At 40.9% G+C, this 19849-nt stretch overlaps 2 protein-coding genes across 2 annotated transcripts in view; one reads left to right on the plus strand and one right to left on the minus strand.

Moving 5' to 3' along the window:
* Positions 1-5577, minus strand: part of wdr70 (WD repeat domain 70) — a 32175-nt gene extending 26598 nt beyond the window's left edge. The window contains exons 1-8 of the mRNA XM_028981994.1: positions 5474-5577; positions 4898-4951; positions 4741-4824; positions 4579-4660; positions 4286-4481; positions 2917-2976; positions 2641-2774; positions 887-1040 (exon numbers count right to left, since the gene is read on the minus strand). Of these exons, the coding sequence (XP_028837827.1) occupies positions 887-1040; positions 2641-2774; positions 2917-2976; positions 4286-4481; positions 4579-4660; positions 4741-4824; positions 4898-4951; positions 5474-5495 (786 nt within the window). The 5' untranslated portion in view covers positions 5496-5577. The remainder of the gene's footprint in view (positions 1-886; positions 1041-2640; positions 2775-2916; positions 2977-4285; positions 4482-4578; positions 4661-4740; positions 4825-4897; positions 4952-5473) is intronic.
* Positions 5578-11557: 5980 nt separating this feature from the next.
* Positions 11558-18655, plus strand: cabp7b (calcium binding protein 7b). Its single transcript, XM_028980557.1, has 5 exons — positions 11558-12106; positions 12479-12622; positions 13275-13387; positions 15397-15544; positions 15640-18655. Exons 1-5 carry the CDS (start codon positions 11998-12000, stop codon positions 15765-15767), a joined length of 642 nt encoding a protein of 213 aa, XP_028836390.1. The 5' UTR covers positions 11558-11997; the 3' UTR covers positions 15768-18655.
* The last annotated feature ends 1194 nt before the right edge of the window (positions 18656-19849 follow it).

A 19849-nucleotide genomic window follows, 5' to 3' on the forward strand; every position in this document is an offset into this window, starting at 1 on the left:
ACCCTGAAGCCAATTAGACGATCGCTGGGATTCTGAAGAATTGTTGCTGAGAGAATGGAAGCCCTTAAAGTGAAGCAGAAAGTTTGATTGAAGCTGGTTTACAACACACGTTATTTAAAGTCACAGAGCAGACAATGCTCAAAGGTCCAGATGCTGCAAACAAACAAGGCCCAGATCACTTCAGATGAACCTTCATACAGTTTGCTGAGCTTCACTATGGGGGACAAACAAAAACGGATCAGAATAGGATGAAAACTGGGTACAGGTGGATGAAGAACAGATCCAAGATCCAAAACCAAAGACTAATGATATTGCAATACAATATAGATCTGGGGAGAAAGAAAAAACGTACATAAACAATGGCAGGTATATCATAGTCATAATTTGCATGATTTCAACCCCAACATGACGAGCTGCTGTTTACATGATCAATTCAACCAGGCAACCTAACACCAAACAAGCAAAGGTCTGAGAACATCTGCTATGGATTTTTTCTTATAGCCTGTTTTGACTGTTGAGCCTTTCCTAAATTAGAGAGGCTTTATTTTCTTTTTTATGTAATATGGATTAGACACTTTCTTGTTCAGTTGTATTGCATTCAAGAAACATTATTAATTTTTTTCTATTTTTTGGCTAAAACTGGGGCAGTGGCGGCCTAGTTCGAATCCCGAACTGCCAAGGTGCCACTGAGCAAAGCACGTTCCCAGACACTGCTCCCCGGGTGGCCTTCATTGCTGCTCACTGCTCACCTTAGTAGAAGATTCATAACACAAAGAAAATACTATACTTCCCAATCACAAGAACCACTACACTGAGTAATCGGTGAAAGAAATAAGCAACCATGAGGTACAAATTAGTCTATATGAAACTAGCATGAAGCGCATACCTTTGTATTGGCCATGTCCACAATATACTGGTCTCCCTTGATACACTCCATCACCTGGAATCCATCTCGGTCCAGCACCTTAGCCTGGGAGTTTCCCGCCACCACCAAGATGACGTCTCCAGTGTTGCTATACTGCAGAGACTTGATCTGGTGGCTGACAGATCAGGGGGAGGAAAAAAGTTTAAACCTGCAAGATGAAAGAATCACTGCGCCAATGCATTCAGATGGATATTCAAAGGATGAATTCTACCCCAGCAGGTCAGTTAAGATTAATGTTCCATCACGGCAATACAGATGGTTGAGCAAATGAACGCTTATTTTGCCCAATAAAGACAATATGTCTCATATCTGCCAACAATAACACAGTGAGACAAAAATCTCAGTAACTTTGATCAGGTAATCAGAGTTAAATGATGGCAAATTAGCAATAGATTGTTCACATTACCCAGAGGGACAGGTCTGAATTTCAGCCAACAGAGACTGAACCCAGTCCAGTTTGCAATGAATGTCATTTCAAGGGAACACAGGCGTCGGGTGCTGAAAATTCAATCTACATAAGTCTACAGTGCAGGCACAACGGCAGGCACTGTACTCGGCCATAACATAAATCTGGTGGTGTTAGGAGGTGAGATAAGTTTGCCAATCAGAATTCTTTCATACAAGTGCTGATGACCTATCTGTGTGTTTGGATTGGTAACAGATGTGGTCAGTAATGTCTATAACGGAAATCATGTTTGTGGTGTCCATTAACAGCACTGTGAACCTGAGGGTGGTAGTAGCCTAGTGGGTAACACACTCGCCTATGAACCAGAAGACCCAGGTTCAAATCCCACTTACTACCATTGTGTCCCTGAGCAAGACACTTAACCCCGAGTTGCTCCGGGGGGGGGACTGTCCCTGTAACTAGTGATTGTAAGTTGCTCTGGATAAGGGCGTCTGATAAATGCCGTAAATGTAAAATGTATGGACAAGTTTTACTACAATGACAGAAACAAGAGGCAGGAGACCGGATCTTGCTCTCAGTGTTGCCAAACGTTGATACGTGTGTTAAGTACTTATTAGATGGTTCTGGAAGTTTTGTGTGAGAGACCATTTTTGGACAATTGTTATATCTGGCATTATCGCTTGCTCTCACTTTGGATGTGTGCTGTATTGCAAAGGAAGAAGGTTTGCATAGTCACAGAATGAGGAAGTCCTTACATTTTAAGCTTGGTTTAAAAAAAAAAAAAAAAAAAGTGGGTGACAGAAATATTTTTCAATCAGTTTATTTATGTAACTCATGAGATATCACTTGACTTAATGGACATTAGTGAACAATCCCCATGCACTCTCTTTTATAGCATTTTGAAAATATTCACACAGACAGACACATGTATATTAGCCTCAATCATCAAAAAACTTTTTATCACAGAAACATGCATTTCAGCAGTCTATCTGTAGCACAGTTTGTACAGTTTCAATGAGGACAGGAGACACAGCTCAAATGCCACTGTGCACCATATGTCCTTATCCAAATATTGGCCTTTGCTCAGTGAGGGGAGGGCACCCCTGACTGTGTTAATGTGCCGTGACATTTTGGCCTCTGGAAGACCCACTCAAACCCAGACCATTGGCTTCTAATACTGCAAGACATCATCCTAATCTACTAAAACCAAAAGCACCAACTCTAAATATATACACACACACCACCTGTATCTGGATACATTTATTTATTACGAGGACCCACAGAGAACAAGGGACGCTACGGAACTCACCATTCACATGGCTGCAGTGATCGAAATGCCTGCAGAGCAGCATCCATTCCTGCAAAGTCCCAAAATCTAATGGAGAAGTCATAGCTGCCTGTGACCAGACGAGCTCCAGATGGATCTAGGCCCAAGGCAGATACCTGTTCAAGCACAAAAATATACGTATTGTCAACGAAGCAATTAAACAGTACTGGTGAATCATCTGCGTGCATATCAAACAGGGCAGCATTGATACTTGTTCCACTGAGAAAAGGAGAGGAGAGGGGAAGAGCGGAGACTCACTGTTTTTGTCCCATGCTGAAGCGTGATCTCATGTGTGTCTGGAATTCTCTTCACAGGATTCTGAGTGAAGGAGAATAATAACACACTAGTAAATGTAAATATGAGATATATTGCTTGACTATAGGGCTCGCTGACATCTGCATCTGTTGCAGTTATTTTAACTGCTCAGAGGTAAAGTGCTACAGAGAGAGAGACATGAATGTGAGGAGATGAGAGGAATGGGTGCAGCAGGCGGAATTGCTCAACCCAATATATCACAAAGGTCCTCAGTGGCCCTAAAACACTATTTCCTGGGAAAGCAGGGGCTCTGTACTCCATCAGCAAGGCCACAGAGACATTTACAGCATCTCTGAACCAGGCACACGGCAACAACCACGTGGTTAAACAGCAATATACAGACAGGTCGGCCTAGCGGGTAAGGAAACAGACCCGTAATTGAAAGGTCACCGATTCGAAACCGGAACTGCCAAGGTGCCACAGTACTCAGACACTGTTGGGGATGGGTTAAATGCAGAGACCACTGTGTGCTGTGCTGTGTCACATGTGACAACTAATCACTTACACTTGGTTGAATACAGCTGCATAAAAAATGATTTTGGCAGCAAATTTCAATCAAATTTGTCACAGATGCAGTGAACGTAATGTTAAAACCTGCATCAGTAGAACTTAGTAGAAGACTTCTCTTTAATGTGGAAAAAATACACAATTTTAAGAATCATCCAAATCATTTACAGACAGACAAAAAACCGGTCAGGAATTAACAGTTCAATGTGGAGGTTCTGCTGCCCCCTGGTGTTGTAAATATGAACTGGGCATTGCACCAGGAAGTCAATGTGGAGAGTGTGCAGACCTGAGGAGCAAAGGTGCACATGAATGTCCAGCATCAGGTGTGATGCATGTAAGGCCAGTCAGTCATATTGAAACTAAATTATCTAGGAAAACAAGGCCTGGATTTGGATCAAATACAGATACATATTTATGTTATTTTTTGTGACGCTATTACCTCTGTTTTTGCTGCTATTACCTTCTGCTTCTGTCCACTTTCTGCCGTGACAAGTGCAATTTCCCACTTGTGGGACTAATAAAGGTTTATCTTATCTTATCTTAAATTGTTGAACAATCATAAAAGAGGGTTAATGGTGGCCCAGCGGGTAAGGAAGTAGACCCGTAATTAGAAGGTTGCTGGTTCAAATACTGAGCCGCCAAGCTGCCACTGCTTTCAACCCATCACCTTTGGTGGGCAGCCATGACTGGGACCCAGGGAGCAGTGTGTAGGGACGGTGCTTTGCTAAGTGGCACCTTGGCGGATCGGGATTCGAGCCGGCAACCTTCTGATAAATGGGCCCAATGACAATCACTTAAGGCTTACTTCATCATCTTCATCCTGCATTTCCTCATCCTCATCATCATCATCAGCGGTGCTCTTTCCATATCCTGGAGGAAGAGGAGGCCCTACATCAACCTCTTCACCTCCTGCAGTCGGCCCAGGGGGCAGCAGGGGACCTATTCTTGGCTCAGAGTCTGAATCAGAGTCACTGTCATCACTGCCACTCTCCACTGGGTTCCTAGTTACACAAATGCCCACACACACACACACAGATGAACACATTACAGTATACCATTCACAGCAAGTTTGTCCTGAACACAAACTGGATGCTGTACCTGGATGAAGAGGCTTTAGAGAAACTGGCTGTCCGTGAGCTTGTAGCCAGTTCCCCATGGGTCTCTTCTTTCTGTTGCTCCTCTATGAGATGAACACAAAGCCTTTTTTTCCTTGTTTTAAAATATGGAATTTGAGAGAGCAGAATAGATCCTGTTACTAACCCAAAACCTGTCGGCTCCTCTCAATGGCTGTTCTCCGGGTCTGTTCAAATATGGCGTCTAGGTCGAACGTTCGGGCCTTCTTTCCTACATCAACATTACTCGTAAACGTCTGCCACACGATAGTCCCTTCTCCGAGAGAAAAGTTAAACTCTCTTACCAAATCCAGAGAATCCCATAATAGAAGAGATGTCCTTGTCACTGCCAGCATTATCTATATATGTGGGGGGGAATGAAATAGCAATGGTCAGAACTAACCCAATCATCCTTGTTACTATTGGAGTGTGTCTTGTTTGTGTAATCCGAGGTTGCACGCCTGTCTGGACAGGGCGTTCCACGAACTTGCGAGGATCGACATGTCAGACTGGTGGTAGTAGCCTAGTGGGTAACACACTCGCCTATGAACCAGAAGACCCAGGTTCAAATCCCACTTACTACCATTGTGTCCCTGAGCAAGACACTTAACTGTCCTGTATCTAATGAATGTAAGTCGCTCTGGATAAGGGCGTCTGATAAATGCCGTAAATGTAAAATGCAAACCTATCCCACTGATTCCAGGTAACACTGGCTGAACCACCAGCACGCACAAAAGTCTTTAAAACAGCCAACAGAGCAAAGGCCGTGCTAGCCAACAGGCTTCCATCCAACCGGGCTGTCTGCCGAGCCAAGCCACCGTCTGAAAATAAATTTCCTAGGTAGACAAATGCGACCCAAGCCAATTACAATCATCACTCACCATCATCTTCGATCTTCGGCATTATATCAACCTAACGCCACGCATGAGAACCAAAACAATGCGCGCTGGTAGTTTCGGTTTACTTCCGGGTGACGAGCGGTATTCATTCTAAAGTAAAAGTCCCCAGGTTTTGGTGAATTTACTTTGATAAAAAAATGCGTTTGTAACATACAATCAGCCATTATACCTTACTCATGTGTAAATTAAAAAGGACCGAAGAGCAAAGAGTGTTTTAAACATTTACATAACATTACATGTTTGGATGCCACGTCCTCTTCCTCCCGTTAGAGGTCGCCGCGGCTGAGGTTTGTCCGCCGTCCTCCCCATCTCCCCGGGTGCAGGACCAAGAAATACACCGCCAAGGCCATCCCCAGTGGCTGGTTTACAGGGTACAATTCCGAACTTCTATCGGTGATCAGCAACTAAACATCTTCCCGAAAGCTCGAACACAACAAATAATCTTTAATGTTTCTTTTGAAGTTTATTGTCGCCAGATTCAGATTGACCTCAAAATACACTTGGAAACCAAAAGAATCAAGCCTGTCCCCGTTTCTTTAACTAATACTAACTAGTATTAAGAACATGTTCTTCTGTTGTGAAACAGCACAGCACATGTGGCCGTCTATAGGAGCGAATGCATCTTGCTTTGTCAAAGTCCAAGGTGGCGTACAGAATGAAAGGACCATAAACTGACAAATTTGAGAAGTGATTTTTATTCTCTTGTTTCGTTACAAATGTCCGAGGCTGAATGCAACATCTAGTGTTATTATCTATGGCTGCCCACTTCTCGCAAATGGTGAGGGGTTAAATGCAGAGGACACATTTCATTGTGTGCTGTACCTGCTGTTTATCACAATGACAAAAACAATCACGGTCACTTTCAGGTAGATTGGTAGATCTGTAGTTGTTTCTTTTCAAAAATCAGTCTGCCTCAGTCATATTGAAATTGATTAATTGTCACATGTGACACAGCACAGCACCCAGTGCACAAAGTGAAATGTGGTCTCTGCATTTAACCCATCCCCTGAGGTAGCAGGATCTCAAGCTGATCAAGCTGATGTTTGATAGAGGATGATGTAGGCATCAATGCCTAAATCTCTAAATTATGTACATATTGGGGTCAGTCTTGAGGCACAGTACTTGAGGATGTATAGTCCTTAAGTAATTGTTTTGTCACTTTTTTTCAAATACATACTTGATACATGAACTATATTCTAACAATATAGAATCAATATTGATGGAAATATATATGATTATAGAATCATATATTTTTAGATATTATGCTTTTCTTTATAAATATAAAGGCTGAGTGCATGGACATTTAATATGGTAATGTTGTGTATAACCCCTTTTAGCTCATGTTCATAGTATTAATTAGATAATTACATCATTTGTTTTCCAATTGACACATTAAGCTTGAGTGTCTCCAACATGGAAAGGTTGCAATAATCTGTAATATTGATGTCTGGGTGTCACCAGACATGCTTTGTAATGGTCTTGATGGAGCAGAGCTCTTAGAGGTGGTATAAATGACACCTTTCACATCCATTTCCACTGCACTGGCAAAATTCATTTATTTGGATGGTTGTTTGTTGCTGTAATAGTCTCATAAACAATATGAACAAAACTGAAGCCATTTTTCCCCTGGAAACACATGCACAATGTAAGGATGTAATAGGTTTTATGTGTTACTGTGATATGCTGCTAAACATGAATGATTAGAATGTAAATATTTGGGAAAGTGACATTTTCTCTAGCAATGTGAAAGATAACTCATAAGATAAAAAGAGACAATATGGTGAATATGATGGAGTGAGAAAGCCCAGGAAGGAAGGCGGTCTGTTTTACATGCAGGAGGGGGGTTTAGGGTGAAGGAGCTGACAGGGTGTCACTGCGCCGCCTCCAGCTCTCAGACAACAGCTGTTCAGAAATAGCGGGTGTCCTGGACCTACGGAGACACAGACAATGACTTTCCCATCTTTGGTGTAGGCAGCTTACACGTGATGTGCATTGTAATGGATCTGAGGTTTAACTGTTCGAATCCTCCACGGGGTCACTTCAGACATGGTCGTTCATAATAGATGATCTGTCTGCAGAGAGCTCCCGCCTAGATTACAATCAGTAGAAACTCAATTAAGAAGCTCTCAAAACAACAAAACACATTCAACCACAAAACTCCCATTCCAATGGTATGCGTACATTAAAAATATATGAACCTGATTCAATTATTAATTATGTATTCGATTCATTAAGGTTGATGAATATAAACAGGATCCGGCAGAAAATCCGAAGAAGAGGAGGGAAGTACAACCAAAGTACAATAACGGATGCAATAGAGACGTTGATTTGTTTATTTATTAATATATATATATATATTTTTTTTTTTTTTATTTCTCTGTGATCCTCCACAAACAGTAAGAAAATTATTATGCAGGCCACTATGGTGCAGAAGGAGATTCCTTAATTACATTTCTGTAATAATACCCTCTCCCCAATCACTGGACAGATTCTGCACATGCAGGAGAAGGATATGTTCAGTAATTACTCATCATTTGTGATAATCACATTCAGTCTGAAGTCTTTAATCTCCTCTCCTCTTGAACGTTGCTTAAGTGTCAGAGAACTCTTTGATAGATTAATAACCAGTCAGAATCAGGAAGGTGTCATTTTTTTTTTCAGAGAGCCACCATGGTTATGAAAACACAAAAATATTGAAGTGACTCATGCAGCACTATATAAATGATATTAAAATAATTCAAATGCTGATAACCTTTCTGAATGTTTGGTCTTGAAGCGGACATGTACCAGAGATGACTGTAACAGAGATCTCGCCTTTGATATCTGCTGACGGCCCTTGAACAAGGTCAAGTACAAACAACATGCAAAAAGACTGAATATAAAGACCATTCAAAATTGTACAAAGAAATTTACTCTGTGAAGTGCAAAGGCAAATAAAACAGAAAAGGTGCAGTCAGAATTTTCCTTGTCCATCTCTAAAACTCCACCCAGACAAATTCACCTATTGTGGCTGTCTAAAAGATCTGTAACTTCCTACTTGTCCTTGCCTCTGTTTTTATCAACGAGACCTGGACATCAGATTAAGAATAGCAGATGCCAGCCCAGAGGTCTGCGCCAAATTTGCTGATTTTTTTCTGCCCCCTCTCCATCTGTCCCCCTCATCAATAAACTGGACAACTCCATCCATTTGGATGTACTTGTGAATCTGACCCCATTCCATTATACCAAATGCAAATTAGTTTCTTTAAAAAATAAGTCTGTGCTCACCATTTGGCTTGACTGGAGCAGGGAAAATTAGAGAATCTTCCGTGACGGGACGAAAATTCACAGATGTCACATGTCTGAGAGGAGACAAATTCACACCTTCATGAATCAATGAGATTATTCCATGGCAGGGTGTTTCCTGGATGGAAAATGTTCTGAAAAGCATATATATAAATGACAGACTTGTTCAATTTTGTGGCCAAATACATAAATGCACGTAATTAAAAAGGAACTGGAGAAGGCTGAGAAGTGAGAATGACCCATGGCTGTTGTGAGATACAGATGATTTTATGCATTATGGAAGAACGGCATACAGACATAATGCAATATTGCTGCATAATTCACTTTATAACCAGACCCGTTCCATGGGCTGCTGATTCATCCTCAAGGTCGAGCCCTCATAACACACGGCTGCACTGCTTTCACAGGTTGAAAGACAAAGGAACGCAGGATGAAAACACATGACATCATGGGTGTGACATTGTGATGTGACCGATAGTGTTTAGAGAAGTCATTTGTTCATCTTGCATGCTGGACTGATTTAATTGATTATTATACTGTTCATGTGCCCTCTGACTAAAAATACTTATCATCCTCAATGTTTAGATTTATGTATTACATTATACAAATACTACTTTGTTTCTATGCCTACTGAAATGCAAGAAACCCAGGCTATAGCGATAAAGACTTGGGTTTTCTACAAGGTGACCTTCAGCATGAGCCATTTGGAAAATGAATGTTCCCCTTCATGCAAAAACATCACGGCATCACCTGTCACTCTGCTCCTCAGACGGCTTTATTATTTGCTCTAGTAAGATCTTCTTCTTTGCTCAGTGTTTAAATAAATACTTCAGGTTCTTGCCGGGATGAAATGTACCAGTCTAGCCATAGGCAGGTTTCTGTTGTGAATATAAAGTTGCTTAAAGACAATGGTGTTGAGAAAAAAAAAGCAGAATAGCAACACAATGAAAGGCGGACAGAGATTCCACATCTGAGGAAAATACCTAAAGACAAAACCGTGTCTGCACATCACATTGCATTATTCAATTTTAGAGCACAAGTACATTCAAGCAAGGTCAAGGTCAAGCAAACGCCAAAGTCCCTCCAGGTAGAAATCTGAATTTAAAATTTCCAACAAGACGTTTGTGATGTAAGCAAACATGAAATAACCTGACGCTCAGTTATTCTGAAAACATTTTGCTCCCTAACTGCGAAATGTTATGAACTGATTTGTACCAGGAATGTGTCAGATAAGCAAAATAGCCTAATCAGCATTTATTTAAGGTAGACATTTACTGGTTATGCCTCAAAAAATTATTTGTTCTGTGTGTTCCTTTCATTTTTGTTCAATTACTTCACTTACCTCTAGATATAGAATAATCAGACTTTGCTGCTGTCTCTTGGTACATTAAAAATGAAAATAAGTAGTAACCCAGCATAGTAGTAAAAATAGGGTAAACCTGTCTATGTACAAGACGGGCAAATTAATTATCTAAGGCAGGAATATGCTCAGGCCCTGAGACCTGTCTGGTCTTGTAGTAAAGAAATTCCAGAGGGATGGGTGGGTGTGTGTTTTTTAAGAACCACACTGAGGAGATTTATTAGTGGGTCACAGGCAAACGGAGTACAAAATGGGCTCCAACAACACAACAGCAGATGAGGCGTTCAGCATGGGAATACAAGTCGTACATTTTTCACACATTTATCGCAGGAATACCACACTTTTGTACCTAATTATGTTGTGTGTTCCCAACACAAAAATGAGTTTTATTATTGAGACAAGGACGTGTGCTAGACTGCAAATGAACACCTAATGAACAAAAGATGAGTGAGGCAACAAAACACACCCAAACTGGGACGTGATGCAAAAATTGTGGGTGACATTATTGACCAGCGGCCTGCAAGGGATTCTTTCCTTGTGGTAAAGTACATGTCAGATCTGTTAAAATATTACCTTCTGGCTCATAAAGTCACGTCACTGACCGCGCGTTTCCAGCTGGGAGAGCCAGCGACTGTGACTTTTTAACAGGTGGTTTCTCAGTTTGCAACATTTGAATTATGCTGCCAGTCTACAGAGAAATGAAGATCCCCATGTTCCCCAGGCAGAGCCCAGTCTGCATAGTGGTGGAGGGCATCTGTGGCATCTGGGCTCATCTGCTGGTTGGAGAGGTTCCGTTCATTCTCAAGCTAAAAAGAATCAGACTTAAAAGTCAGCATCAGGGCTCAGTTTGAAACCTTTTCATTTGCACACCTATTTATAAATCAATCAGTCAATCAACCAATCTACCTCTATCTATCTATAGAGGAAGAGAGTGTGTGAGGGAGGGTGTGTGAGTGAGTGAATGAGTGAGGAGGAGTTAGTGAGTCAGGGAGGGGGGTGAGTGAGTGAGTGAGTGAGTGAGTGAGTGAGGGGGGGAATAAGTGAGTGAGTGAGTGAGGGTGGGAGGTGGAGAGATGGAGGGAGGAGGAGTTAGTGAGTAAGGGGGAGGGTGAGTGAGTGATGGGGGGATTGAGTGAGTGAGTGAGTGAGTGAGGGAGGGTGGGAGAGAAGGAGAGAAGGAGAGAGGAGAAGTTAGTGAGTGAGGGAGGGTGGGTGAGTGAGTCAATGAGTGAGTAAGTAAAGGGGGAGTGAGAGAGTGAGGGAAGGGGGTTATTGAGTGAGTGAGAAAGGGAGGGAGGGGTGTGAGTGAGTGAGTGAGTCAGTGAGTCAGTGAGTGAGTGAGTGAGTGAGCGAGCGAGTAAGTGAGTGAGCGAGTATGAGCCAGGTACTGCTCGCCACTGTTTGCTCAGTTTGAGAATATAAGGAGACCATACACAGCTTTGGGGAAGATCCTCTTCTTCGAGAATCACGCGATTGGTCAGTCTCGCAGTGTGATTTGGGAATAACTCAAATTGAGCCAAAAACGTAATATCTGTGAATGTCTGGTAGGTTTGACCGGCATTGTCCAGGTCCGTTGTTTATTTCGGGCTCGGTTGTCACGTGTGTCTGAATTGTGACCGGAATGGGAACGCGCCGCGGATGCACCGCGCTGCTCCGAGTTGGATCTGCGCTGCCTTCCAGCGCCGGAATGCGGTAGATCGCCTGGCGCTCCGCGGCGACCCTGCGTCCTTCTTCTCCAGTCAGTGAACGGGTGGTAAAGAGACGCCCATGCCCATGCCAGGCAGCTGCGGTGAAGTTTGAGGAGGAGGACGGAGCGGATGAAGATCCCTGTCCAGCTGTTGCGCCGTTTTCCCTCGCAGAGATGCCAGTGCGCGCCGTGACCTCCACCTTCATGTACAGGGGACTCTGCACTGTTCCTGACATCCTGTCCTACCGGGCACCCACCAACCTCCCGGAGGATGAAGTGGAGGGTAAGTAACGTTCTCGTCATGAAAGCCCTCCAGCCAGCGGAAAACTTCAGCACCTCGGAGAGCTCCGACTGTTGCGCGGACAGTGGCCACTGTTCGGGTGTTAAAGGGACGTTGTGTAACAGAATAATCATCATCATAATAGTAATAGTTGTTCAGAGGTTTAACAGTTTTTTTCTAAAATTACCAAATGCATCTAACACAGAATCCTTTGATGTGTCCAGTTTAATTACCATTAGTGATTCGTGTTGGCTGTGACGTCGTGGTAAATTAATTAGTATTAAGGTGCAACACGTTTGCTTCTTGCTTCTGAAGAGCAGTCGGCCAGTAAGGCTTTTTGGTTCATGCATGGACATTCTTCCTTCGCCCTCACAGAGATCCGTGAAGCATTCAAGGTGTTTGACCGCGATGGGAACGGCTTCATCTCAAAGCAGGAGCTGGGCGTGGCCATGCGCTCCCTCGGATACATGCCTAATGAGGTGGAGCTGGAGGTTATCATCAAGAAACTGGACATGGATGGTGATTGCTTCGTTTTTTAGTAGTATGGGTTTTTCCGGCATGTGCTGAAAGCATGTGTAAAATTCGATGAAAAGGGGACTTGAGCATTTCAGATAAGACATATCCAATTGTGACACTGCAGCTTTGATAAAACAACAAAATAGTTTTGACCTCTACAGAGTATGTTGCTTAGCTCAGTCTGTGTATCCAGGGTTATTCAGCATCATCAGACATCAGGAATTTTATTGTTTAATTTGGTAGGGTGAGTGCCTTTACTGACTCACTCACTCACTATCCTTAACCGCTTAGTCCAATCACTCAGATTTGCGGCTGCAGGGTGGGGTGCCAGCCCACCACAGGAAGCCCACACACACAATAAGCTCACATATGCAGACAATTTAGTCACCAATCCACCAAATGTCTTTCGATAGCAGAAGGAAATTAAAGAACCTGGAGAAAATGTTTGCTTATATGGAGAGAACTCACAATCTTGTAGGCACAGAGCACTGAGCACTGAATTCATGCATATTAACTTAATTCCCTCACTTGTGCAATCCTGTGTAATCTCAATTCCTGTCATTCAAATGAGATCCATGCATATGTTACAAGTCTATCTTTTCATTATGTTGTGATAAACTGCACATAAACTGTACTCTACCTGCATTGTTTACAGGTGATGGGCAGGTGGACTTTGAGGAGTTTGTCACATTGCTGGGACCTAAACTCTCAGCATCTGGAATCCCAGACAAGTTTCATGGCGCAGACTTCGACTCAGTTTTCTGGAAGGTATACAGCTACACTAACTTTCAGTTAAAGGGGCATTTAGAAATATTTTTGATTAAAAATAAAAATTTACTCCTTTAATATACTAGCATCAAACTAAACAAAAATACCTCATTTATGTTGTAAATGACTATGGTAACTTGAAATGGATGTAAATGAATGGAGTATCTGCATTAATGTAGCGAGGCCCACTATCAACACCAATTACTCTTCGAATGGAACTCAATACTGTGTTCAATTTAATGTGTTCATTGATTTAAGAAAATCATTTTGCTATTTTCGTTGCAAATCCTTAAATGTGAAAAAGAGTTGCACTAAATAAAGTCGCAAGAAATTATTCTTCTGAATGTGGGCTGACTACATCAGTATTTCTAACTTATTTAATCACTATTTCTTATTTATTTTTAAAATTGTGGCTATGGTTCTTGTTGAGTTTATTTTTTTATCTTAATGCTACAGATGCCAAATACAGTGGGGCAAAAATGTATTGGAGAGCCACCAATTGTGCAAGTTATCCCAATTTAAAAGATGAGAGGGGTCTGTAATTTTCATCATAGGCACACTTCAACTGTGAGACAGAATGTCATTTTATGATTTTTGAATACATTATTTGTATGTGGTGCAGAAAAGTATTTGGTCAATAGTAAAAAGTTCACCTAAATACTTTGTAATGTAACCTTCGTTGTCAATGACAGAGTATTTACGAGAGAATCTGGAATTTTGGTCCATTGTTCCATGCAGATCTTCTCAAGAGCTGTGAACAATGAACAATGGCAGAATGGCATATCAAAAAGGTGTAGTCAGGAAACAAAGGGCAGTCGGTCCTGCCAAAGTGCAGGATCAATCCAAAGAAAGATTTACAGCAGATGTGAACAAGTTCGATGAATGAGTTTGCATAATTTCTGTCTTTGCGTGGTTCTTTTTTGCTGGTGGTTGTCCTCAGGATTTTTTTTGCTTGTTTGTGAGTCCTAAAGGCTCATTTTCTGCCACCATTTACAAATAAATTCTTTTAAAATCATACAATGTGATTTCCTGGATTTTTTCTCTCACTGTTGAAGTGAAGTGATTGTCATTGTGAAACACTGCAGCACAGCACTCAGTGCACATAACGAAATGTGTCCTCTGCTTTTAACCAAAACCCTTGGTGAGCAGTGGGCAGCCATGACAGGCGTCGGGGGGGGCAGTGTGGGGGGATGGTACTTTGCTCAGTGGCACCTCAGTGGCACTTTGGCTGCTCAGGATTCGAACCGGCAATATTCCGGTTACGGGTCCGCTTCCTTACCCACCAGGCCACCGCTGCTGGTCTGAAAAAGACCAAAATCTTAACTGCATCTCTGCATTAACAATGTTGACATTTCTGTGTTTTATCACACCACACATAGTACCAAGATGTGCACTGGGATTTCTCAGGATGGACTCCTCTTCACATATTTGGAGATTGGTGTGAGCATGGTGTATCTGCTGGAGAGATAGGGAACAGTTTGCTCTCTGTGTTTGCTATACCAATTATCTCAGACTACAGATTTTTAGCTATGATTGTTCTGAATTCAAAACCTTGTCCTTTCATTCCTAAATAGGCAATTATATTGCTTAATGATGACAATCTCGCTCCAACAACCAGCTTGACGAAGCATTTTCAATCATCTCTTAAAATGCAGCATTTCTGTGTGAATGCATAAGAGAGGTTGCTTTCTTAGCGGACTGTTCATAACCTATTTATATTCAAATGCGATAGCAATCCTCACTGCAGAGAATGTGCTAGATTATGTCACTGTGGCAAAAATGAATTTGAATGAGAGCAGGGGGGCACTGACAAATAGATTTTTGTCAAACTCCATAAACGGGAATGAAGCTTAATTTTTACTGGGATTTTGTTGTTTGTTTCTGCACAAAAATCTTATAAATCTTTTTTTTTTTTTTTTTCGTAACACTGTGGTAGAATAGTGTTGATTAGAGATTCTTCTGGGGTTCCCTGACATGAAAAGTCTTTTGTTGTCAACTTGTTCTTGTAGTGTGACATGCAGAAGCTGACGGTGGACGAGCTAAAAAAGCTGCTGTATGACACTTTCTGTGATCACCTGAGCATGAAAGACATCGAGAATATCATCATGACTGAAGAAAGCCACCTGGACAGCCCACAGTGTCATGTCGATATTGACAGTAAGAGCATCTGAGTCACTACAAATTGTTTTGGTTCTTTTTGTAACAGAAGTAACGTAACTTTCTCCACTCACCAGTCTATCTTTCCTTTACAGCGAGTCCTGTGCAACAAGTCAAACACACGTGTGTGCGAAAGAGCCTCATATGTGCCTTCGCTATTGCATTTATCATCAGCGTCATGCTCATTGCAGCTAATCAGATGCTTCGAAGAGGTTTGAAATGATATTGCCCCTTATCCCCAAACTCATTCACGCACATTCCCATACACACAAACAAGTTCATTCCCATGATCATAAAGATGTAGAAAAAGATGTTCTGAAAAACACTTCTTGCTAAAATCTATAAAACATATGTGCAAAAGGTCAACATCAAATATCATCCACAGATTAATGGGAAAGGGAGTTTTTCCAGGGGATTTTAGCAGGTTCAACAGCACAAAAAAAATCACATTACTCAACACTGAGAAGCACCAGATCTCATCTTTCCCTCTTTTAACTCAAGTTTACATGTTAACAGTTGATGTCATTACTCTACCAATTGCTGCAAAGTGATTGGTGGATTGAAGCATTTGTGTGTGCTGACAGTGGGTGGAGACTTCTGAATAACTGCAACGGCTGAAGGCAGAATTCAGTCAGGCTGCATTTCTCCTTTGCATTCTGTTGAAATGTAGCTTGAGTGAATTGACAGGGGTATTGAATTCTCTGGAAATATGTCATTATTCATCAAATATGCTGTGTGCCCTCAGCAATGGAAGGTTGGACTTTAATTCAGACCTTTGATGAAGTGGCGTAACAACGTGCTGGTGATCTGCAAAGGTGTCGTCAAAGAAGCTATGCAGGTGATAAATCACATAGCACTTCAAATATGCAAACAGTCTGCATGAGCAGCAAATCACTGACGCATCATCTGCCTTTACTTACGTTGGACAGAGTAAACTGAGTGGAATCAGGTTTGTTAATGTGGAAAAGTGCAAACAAGCAATAACTGTAATACAGCAATGCAAAATCAAGCGTTATTTAAACACATGAAGCAATGGAACACAGAAATGTGTCACAGGGTCCATTCCAATTAACCTGATTAAAATGTTTTAAAAAGGACATGGTTAGTTAAATGTTCTGAGAAAACTGAACATATTTTCTACTTTTCGCTGACATGTAATGGGCATTCTGCATCAGGCTCAAATTCAGCTTGTCTCATACCAAAATGCATCAATATATTTTTTCCATAAAGTCAAAGTCATTACTCTCAGTGCATGTGCGGAGGTATCCTGATTTTGGGGTATTTTGAACACTATTAGAGTAAGAAACTGCTGCTATGTGGAACTTGTCCAGGTAAGTGTTGGCCAACGTGTCATCGAAGCTCCTAGTGCAGGTAATCTACTCATTAACCTCCAATAACGCTTACAACAACAGCCCCAATACACCGCTACACACCTGTTGTGCACAAAATGTTGCACACACAGCAAGCCCTCGACATGCTCCACATTATTCACGTTTTGTTCTGCTCTTGATGAAGTTGCTGTCAGTCATGTGCAGAGCTCTGTGTGGTTGCGTCAGTCTTCTAACAGTGGGTGTGGTATTACTGCTGTTGTTCTGTCCGTGTGGTTGTGAGAGTGTTTTTATGTTAGCCGTTGAATGTTTCAATGTTGCTGTGTTGCAGTGTTCATACATGGATGTACTTTTATAAATATACAAGTGTTGCATTGTTGAGCTTGATAGTAACATTCCAAAGATATTTTAATAACTGTCACAGAAATGAAGTCTTCCATTCCATTCACCAAAATGGATGCAAAATCAGAACAATGTTGGGTGATGGAATCTAGTGATGGGTTGTTGGAAAGCATTTGCCCTATTAAAAAACATATAAATAAACTGTAACAGTAATAAATAACACTGACATATTAGAGAGGGCCCTTCATTATGTAGCAGCAATAAATGTGGAACCACGCTGCCTGAAGGACATCGTATTTGATATACTTATAGGCAATTACAGCAATCAAGTGGTGTGTGTCTTGGTTCTGTGAGCACAAACACCAAGTCATAAATCTGGAATGGATTTTTTTTTTATTGCTCGTTTTACAGTAAATTTATTTTCCCTGAAGAACGCATTTGTCCTGTGAGGTAATTAGCATTGCCTCAATATCAGCACGTTCAGCCATGAATCTCAGCCATTAGTAATAACTGCAATAACTGCTGTTTTAAATTGATTGTGAATTATTAAGCCTGGAAGAAAGTACTCACCTTGTGCAGTGGTTCTGTGGAAGCCTTTTATGTGCTACACTGTATGATGCTATATTCAAATATTATATAATGTACTTGATGTTTTCCCTTTTCTCAACAAATAACTAAAAACATTAGATGACCAGACATGCTAAATCCTTATTTTTCAAGCTCAATGTTCATCCCCTATCACAACACGGTAAACCGTTTCCTGGAGACATAAGACAGTGGGTGCTGAATTGGCAGCGGACCTGGAATACCACAAGGGCTCCGTGTTCTCAATGCTATTAGCAGACCAAACTGAATCCCACTTTAAATTACAGCTAGTTCACTGCAGCTAGTCCAGCAAAGCCACAGATTATTTGATTTGATCCTTTAAAATGTTTGGGTTTCCAACTGCCAATGTTTCAGATAAAGTGATTGTGGACCATAAGGGCTGAAAACTATCAAGATCGTTTTATCCTTAATTTGTCATTACAAGTCATAATGAACCAGGGAAGAAAGTGAGCTTACACTGTGATATTTCAACAACACTTCTCAGCACACCCTCATGCAGTCAAAGATTTGTGTAAAAGTACACACACACAGGGTTTCCATAACTTAAAATGCAATGTATTCATTTCACATGTTACGAAAAGAGTCATATTAAAAAGATTATTAAATGTCTTTATTTTTTTAGACTGGAGACAAGGTTGCACATACTTACAAAGTCCTGCACTCTCAATGTAGCTGACGTGGGTACATGTCCCAGACAGACTATTATGCATAGCACTTTGGTATGTTGTGAACAGAACAGATTAATAAACTCCTTTATAACCATTTTCTACATAATAAATTCTGCTTGTGTTTTACAGTAATATCACAAACTGTTGTATTAATAATTCTGCGGTAAACTTGGGGTAAAGTAAAACTTGACAGATTGTAATGTTGCTATATCATATGTAATGCTGAGTTACAGTAGTGTTACAAAGTAAATCTTTTTTTTGTGACTGAGTGTGAGTGCATACTCTGTGTAAAAGTAATTATATTAATGTTTGCTATACTGTTGTTATTGTCCATGTATTTATTTGTCTAACTGTTGAGATATATAAACAAAATAAATACATAACATTACCCAGTGTGTATTTTTATCTGTTAATTCCACATTTTATACACTGTGTATCTAATTGTTATGCAAATGTGTTTACATTTTAAATGATGAATTAATTGAAAAGTAAATGCAATCTAAAAAAACAATATAGAATTTTCACAAGAAAAACATTTAAGGATTTTTTTAAAAATATGTTTAATAGTTCACAATAACATCTTTAGGGTGGGGGTGTTGCTCAGTGCAACGAGGGTTTAGCTCAGCCATAGAGCATTTGACTGCAGAGTAAGATGCCCCAAGTTCAAATCCTGATGCCCCCCTACATCTTTCTTTTTAAAAATTCTTGGTTTTATGGGCAGTGGTTGACATACCAAGGGTGATGACAATCACAATGACAATCACTTTCACTTCACTTTGCTATTTCAATTGATTTTAATTCCTTTTAGCAGCTGTCTAATAATTTTGCTCACTTGTATTTAAGCCAAAATCCAATCAGTAATGTAGTTCAGTCACCTTAACCTGTTTTCACTGAACAGTGAGACACAGAACAATAACAAATAAATCCAAAAGAATGCTTTTTTTTTTTGCAATTATTGCAAAAAGTTATGCAATAATTAGCATTTTCATGAATTAAGTGTTTGATCCCCTACCAATCAGCAAGATTTCTGTCTCCTTGTTGTACAATTGTGGCCAAACGTTTTGAGAATGACACAAATACTGGCTTTCGTTTTTGTTATAGCAATTTGCACATACTCCTGAATATTATGAAGAGTGATAAGATGAATTATAAATGTTTCTTTGCCATGAAGGATATTGCTGCTACTAAGAGTGCACCTAAATCAACCAAACTTCAAGGACAGGGGTCCAAGTGTTGTGAAGAAGGCTTTAGGGTGCCCAAGAAAGTTCAGCAAGTCTCCTAAAGATGATTCAGCAGCAAGCTCTGCACTGGGGTGCCACCAGTGCAGAGCTTGCTGCCTGCTGCCATTCCTGATCTCTCTA

Source organism: Denticeps clupeoides, chromosome 5 (genome assembly GCF_900700375.1).
Source record: "Denticeps clupeoides chromosome 5, fDenClu1.1, whole genome shotgun sequence".
Taxonomy (NCBI): Eukaryota; Metazoa; Chordata; class Actinopteri; order Clupeiformes; family Denticipitidae; genus Denticeps; species Denticeps clupeoides.

Excerpts from the sequence above, each read along its gene's own strand:
- cabp7b (XM_028980557.1), top strand. The coding sequence starts at position 11,998 with ATGCCAGTGCGCGCCGTGACCTCCACCTTCATGTACAGGGGACTCTGC. Across the intron at positions 12,623-13,274 it reads CAAGAAACTGGACATGGATG|GTGATGGGCAGGTGGACTTT; the intron begins GTGATTGCTTCG and ends CATTGTTTACAG. Across the intron at positions 13,388-15,396 it reads TCGACTCAGTTTTCTGGAAG|TGTGACATGCAGAAGCTGAC; the intron begins GTATACAGCTAC and ends TTGTTCTTGTAG.